Source organism: Acyrthosiphon pisum, unplaced genomic scaffold (assembly GCF_005508785.2).
Source record: "Acyrthosiphon pisum isolate AL4f unplaced genomic scaffold, pea_aphid_22Mar2018_4r6ur Scaffold_21965;HRSCAF=25446, whole genome shotgun sequence".
Classification (NCBI taxonomy): Eukaryota; Metazoa; Arthropoda; class Insecta; order Hemiptera; family Aphididae; genus Acyrthosiphon; species Acyrthosiphon pisum.
The window spans coordinates 4,865-11,220 of NW_021771487.1; the positions used below are offsets into that span (position 1 = coordinate 4,865).

A 6,356-nucleotide genomic window follows, 5' to 3' on the forward strand; every position below is an offset into this window, starting at 1 on the left:
GTGCAATTTTCGTACTTGTTTTATAATTGTATAATGTTCTCTGAGTGTATCGCGGATTTACGTGTATAAGGCATTAAAGCCAGCTGTTTCGCATGGACGCAAGACGCGTACCATAGTACCTACCATACGCGTGCCGTGTTACAGTTTACATTGTTTAAGTTCATATGAGCAATTCCGACGAGGGAAATGTACCAATGTAAACTGAAACATGCGCGAACGGTACACAACCGCCGCGGCCGTCCATGTGAAACAGGCAGACTTATATTATAGGTAAAATGCTAATAAATAAAAATAAATATCAAAATATTGTGCTTATCTATTATTTTATTTATTGTATTAAAATGAAATATAGTTGGAAAATTGTTTGTTACAATCAAAAACTGACCAGTTTCGCATAGCATACTATAGTATAGTTACTATACATAGGTATTAAATATTAATTGAATAGATATAATAATTATTGATAATAATAATAATTATTATAATATATATTATATAATAATACTCATATTGACAATTGAGTATTTGAGTAGGGTAAAGTATGCAGTTATTGGCACCTAACCTGCTCCATTACGAAATCGGATAGCAAATTATCAAATAAATAGTATTATGCACGGACTAAGATATAATCTTAGATATTATATTATATAGATATTATATCTTAGTCCGTGGTATTATGGCAACATCAAGATTGATAATAAAACAGTATCAGTATGACCGTATAATCGAAAAAAAATATCTCTAAAATTCATAATCAAACATTTTATATACGAAAAACAAAATTACTCGTTATAACTATAGAACAATAAACTACACCCCTGCCAATAACTCCATGCTTTACCCGATTACTCTATATTATAATCTGTTCAAAATACAAAAATATGCCAGACGACGGATAAAAACCGGTCGAAACTCACGCATCACGCATATCGATTATCGACCTACGCTGTCCATCGCGCCAGATTTACCCACTCCGACGGTGACCGACGATCGTAATCATATTATATTGCGGTTTACCCGTCACAGGTCTATATTTATAACTATGGTCGATTTTTATTTGTTATTATTTGTATTTTTTTCTATGGTTATTCGTTTGAGTGTTATCTTCAATCATGTCTTCAATCTTGTGTAGTCAGTGATATAACATTATAAACGTCACTTACTCACTTGTCAGCCGCCCGGCCTTAGTAACATACACGCTGTAGCCCGTAAGTATTTCATGTTTATTATTTTGAGTAGGTAATGATTTTTAAAAATAAAGAGTAGGTATAAACTATAAAGTTATTAAAGTTTTAATTATTCATTCGAGGATATCACTACATCGCTAACTCAAATCTGCCACTGCCTCTTAATAATGGACAATTTCATGGTCCTATATGCGAGAGTGGTATATAGGCAGGTTTCATTATATTTTTAGAGGTAGGTAAGAACCTATTTAGAAAATTTAAAAGATACGAGGGTTGATTTATGCTGGGATTTATATATTTATTTATACTAGTACCTACTCTATGATTTTATGCTATATATTTAATATTATGTAAAGTAGGTAAGTAAAATAGCTTTGCATTTTTATGTGAAATGTGAATAAATTGTATTTGTTAATTGTTAGTTCACAATCTTATATCATAAATGCATGTCATTATAGTAATGTAATAATGTATAAACAATGTAGATAGTAGTTACTAGTTAATTGCATTTATTACATGTAGCCTAACATGTATGCAAACTATTTTAAATAATTTATTGGTTTTATAATTTATTTTAGCTTGGAATTTATGGCAATTGACCTGCATACAAATACAATAATTATTATATTTAAACAAAAATATATTTCATGTAAATGTGAGTATTGAGTTTTTGTTTACAACGTTTTATTCGTTAAACTAATAAACCTACTTATATATTTTTTTATTTCAGTGTTTCCTTATTACACTTAATTCACTTCAGAGGTGGTCTGCTGCAGTTATGTAAGCATATATTTTATTGTCATATTATATTATTAATTTAATTGTATTTGAACTAACCTGCCTAGCCATTTCTACAAAATGATTAAAAGTAGTCGTACTAAAAGGAGAAAAATAAAAGAATGCTTAGACATGATTATTAGTACAACTGAAAGCCATCCACCTACTCCAAGCTGTTCAAATTTTGTACCACCAGTTTCTAATTCAATTTCTTATGAACATCCTATGGATTTAATGACTTTTAATTCTTATGATGCTACCGTAAATGTTGAAAGTGAGCCTAAAAATTATATCAATTCACCTGAAAATGTTACTGAACACGAGCCATTACCCATAGAAGGAGACTTTAAAAATGATTTAGCTTCTTGGGCAGTTGAGTATAAAATACCTTTGAACGCTGTAAATGGTTTACTTTCTGTATTAAACAAGCATGATTGTTTTTCTGAATTACCAAAAGATAGTAGGACTCTTTTAGGAACTTTCCAAAAAAACAATTATCCTATTCGAACAGTAGAGCCAGGTATTTATTATCATTTTGGTATTGCTAAAGGTATTCTTAAACATTATGATGTTACTTCTAATAATGGTGTTGATTTTATACAAATTGCTGTTGGTTTTGATGGTTTACCTTTATCTCGGTCTAGTAAAAGTCAGTTTTGGCCAATATTGGCATACATCAGAAATTCATTTACTAGTAAAGTTAAAGTTTTCCCTATAGGTGTTTATCATGGTGATGCTAAGCCAAAAGAAAGTGATGATTTTATATTAGATTTTGTGAATGAAGCCGTAGATTTATCTAATAATGGATTAGATATAAGCGATAAACACTTTAAAATTATATTTGATCTTTTTTGTTGTGACGTTCCGGCTAAAAGTTTTATTCTTAAAATTAAAGGTCATTCTGGGTTCTCTTCATGTACTCGGTGTTTAATTGAAGGGGATTATATAAATAATAGAGTTTGTTTTCCGTTTTGTAAAACTAAGTCAGCCATGAGAAGTGATTATGATTATCGTAATGTTGTACATGAAGAATTTCATACATCCCCAAACACATCTATTATTACTAAAATCCCAAACTTGGATATTACTAAATCATTTATATTGGATTATATGCATTTAACTAATCTTGGAATAATGCGTAAAATGATTTCATTTTGGGTAAATAAAGGTCCATTAAATGTGCGCATTTCAGGGAAAATGACTAATGAAATCACTGCACGGTTATTAAACATAAGACCTTCTGTACCTTGCGAATTTTCTAGAAAGCCTCGAGAAATCCAAAGTTTTCTCCAATGGAAAGCAACTGAATTTCGATTGTTTTTGGTTTATCTAGGGCCTTTTGTTCTAAAGAATATTTTATCTGATGATTGCTATGTTAATTTTATGTCCCTAAATGTGGCCATGATAATTTTACTAAGTCCAAACAAAAGTGATTTTACCGAGTATGCTCAACAATTAATTGAATATTTTGTCATGACATTTGATCAGATTTATGGAAATTACAACGTATCACACAATGTTCACGGACTTCTTCATATTATTATTGACTATCATAATTTTGGCCCATTAGATCAGTACAGCTGTTACCCTTTTGAAAATTACATGAAAGTATTAAAATCTGCACTTCGAAAACATGAAAAGCCATTACAGCAGTTTATTCATAGGTACGAGGAGAGTGCAATTTTCCAAAAAAAAAATACCATAAAACTTATTTTGAATAACGATAACTTTATGTTTAAAAAATTGCATTGTAAGGGTCCTTTACCCGAGGATATAATAGGTCCTCAATATCATCGTTTGCATTTTAGTAATTTTATGTTAAATACTACTGTTGATCGAGATAGTTATCTAATGACTAATTGTGGTAAAATAGTAAAATGTATAAACTTTGCTAATAAACGAGTTGAAAATAAGAAAGTCCCAGTTATTGTAGGTCAATATTTTATTAACAAAAGTCCAGCTTATATTAATCCCCTTTCGTCTGACTTGTTAGATATTTATAAAGTTGGAAACATCTCAAATGATTTAATTATTTTAAATATAAATACAATTAAATATAAAATAATGGTCATTAATATTGAAAAAGAAATTTTTGCCATACCAATATTCCATTCAGACTGTTAATTTTACATTATTTCAGTTAAGACTATTAATAATCTGTTAATATTTTAGGTGTGTTAATTATACTTTTTAAATGTTGTTTATTAATTAAATTAAAAAATTTAAAAAAAAAAAATTAAAATTGACGTATAAAATTCATAATTATCAATTATTCCTATTATTATTGATAACTTTAGATAAGTAATTATACATGAATTCATTAAATTTGTTGTTGTTTTTGGTAATATTTTCATTATTAGTTCCATTGACTTTAGATTATACAAATATACTATATTCTAAAATCAATGTAAGTACCTAATACAGCAGAATCAATCTTAAAAACATTTTTATCAATATATTTTTATATAGCTTAAATAATTTTAGTCCGAAAAATAGAATATTTTTTTTTTACTTAAATAAATATTTCAAATATTTAGAGTAATAGTGTAATTAAAAGGGTTTTCAATAAATAATTATTTACAATTGTTTTATAACTCAATATATTTTATCCAACAGTCTTAAAGTAAACCTATATAATTCTTATAATGACCGACTAGTAATACTCTTAATTAATATTTAACATTATGGTACGGTATGGTTAGTTTAATATATGATTAAGACAATATGCTAAAACAAATAATTTTAAAATCAATCAGATTTTGTTGTTCTGTAAGTATATTTGTATTGTATACCTATAGTATGTGGGTCGTTGTCCATTTTCTAAAAGATGACAGTGTCGAGGCAGTGCCAAGTACATGGTATAATAACGGTACTTGTGCGTGGCCAAATAAAACGATAAATGCAGTTCGGGCTATTCAAAAAAGGACTCTACCTAATAAATTGGAATTTCAGTGGTTAAATGCTAGAAAACTTGGTTCAATGTCTGGTAATTATATTCTGTATTATAATATATATCACAACTAATTTTTATTCTATTTTTTTAATTTAAAAATAATTGTGATTTTGAATGTTAGATAGAGTAACCAAATTTTTATTTTGTATATTTACAACTTCTTCCTGTCAAACTTTCTCAATACCAAAAGTATATATAGTTCACATAATATTATAATTTTATATTTTATTTATGTGTAAATAGATTCATATGAAGAAGCAAAACGTAAAGCAAATATTGCTCAGGTATCATCTGATGTATCTGAAATTGAACAAAAAGAAACGCGTAAAAAAAGAGCTAAAGTGGTAGAAAGTTCACCTTCGCCTTCTCCTAAAAAATCTAAATCTAAATTAAAAGAAATAAGTTTTATAAAACCGCTTGAAGTATTTAGTAAGTATTATCTGAACCAATATTAAAATACAATCAATATAATATAAATACTTATTTCGATTTAATTTTTAGAAAATAAAAAAGTGAATCCTGCTTACGATGAAGATTCTCTAAGCATTAACTCGTTTGATGATAACGATAAAGATCCAGATTTTATTCTTAAATGTAAGTGTGTATGATTGATTTCTAGAAAAATTATACCTATTTATAATATATATTATATATAAATTATTATCTTTTAGCTCCAGATATTTGTGAAATTACCTCACCAATAGGAAAGATTAGAGTAGAATCAATGTCTGATTCAAAACTGATTCAAAACAAAAAAACTGAGTTAAGTTCTAATTCACTATCTATGAATGACGTGCATAAGTATTCTACATCATCCACTAGTAAGCCTCAAAAAGTGAATGCGAAAAAAAACCTTTTCAATGACTCACAACTGTTTAGTAAGATTATTGTTTAACATGTTTAGTTTAAAATCAAATATTTACAGACTTTATTAATTTTATTATATTAAAACTATTGTAATAGATGAATATTATGTTATGAATTTGAATAAACTTAAAAAAGAATGTACCAAGTAGGTTCATACTTGAGGGTAAAGCACAAACGCAACTAAAACACATTACGCAATACCAAAAAAACATTAGGCAATTAACATTCCATAACCGTTACACAATAATCTTTCTGAGACGTCCATACATCAAAAAGATGCCCATATATGGACAAAAATAAATAATAAGATAAGAAAACATTACGCAACACCATCACTCTATTACGCAACTAAAATTCCTCCGTACCAGAAGCTGCCTACAATACTCACACCAACGCATGCGCACAAATACAAAATTAATCTAAATGCCAAAATCTTGCCAAAAATCCATACCAGAAAAATTACAATAGCATACATAAATACAGAACAAATCAAAACACATACTTCGTGCAACATTCACAAAAAACGGAAACATACGAAATACAGCGTGAATGCACGCGCATACACAATATGT

At 28.1% G+C, this 6,356-nt stretch overlaps 1 protein-coding gene across 1 annotated transcript in view; it reads left to right on the forward strand.

The window, feature by feature from the left end:
• Positions 1–5,578: 5,578 nt before the first annotated feature.
• LOC107883798 overlaps positions 5,579–6,356 on the forward strand; it is a 2,283-nt gene continuing 1,505 nt past the window's right edge. Inside the window, exon 1 of the mRNA XM_029492628.1 lies at positions 5,579–5,795. Within this exon, the coding sequence (XP_029348488.1) occupies positions 5,642–5,795 (154 nt within the window). The 5' untranslated portion in view covers positions 5,579–5,641. The remainder of the gene's footprint in view (positions 5,796–6,356) is intronic.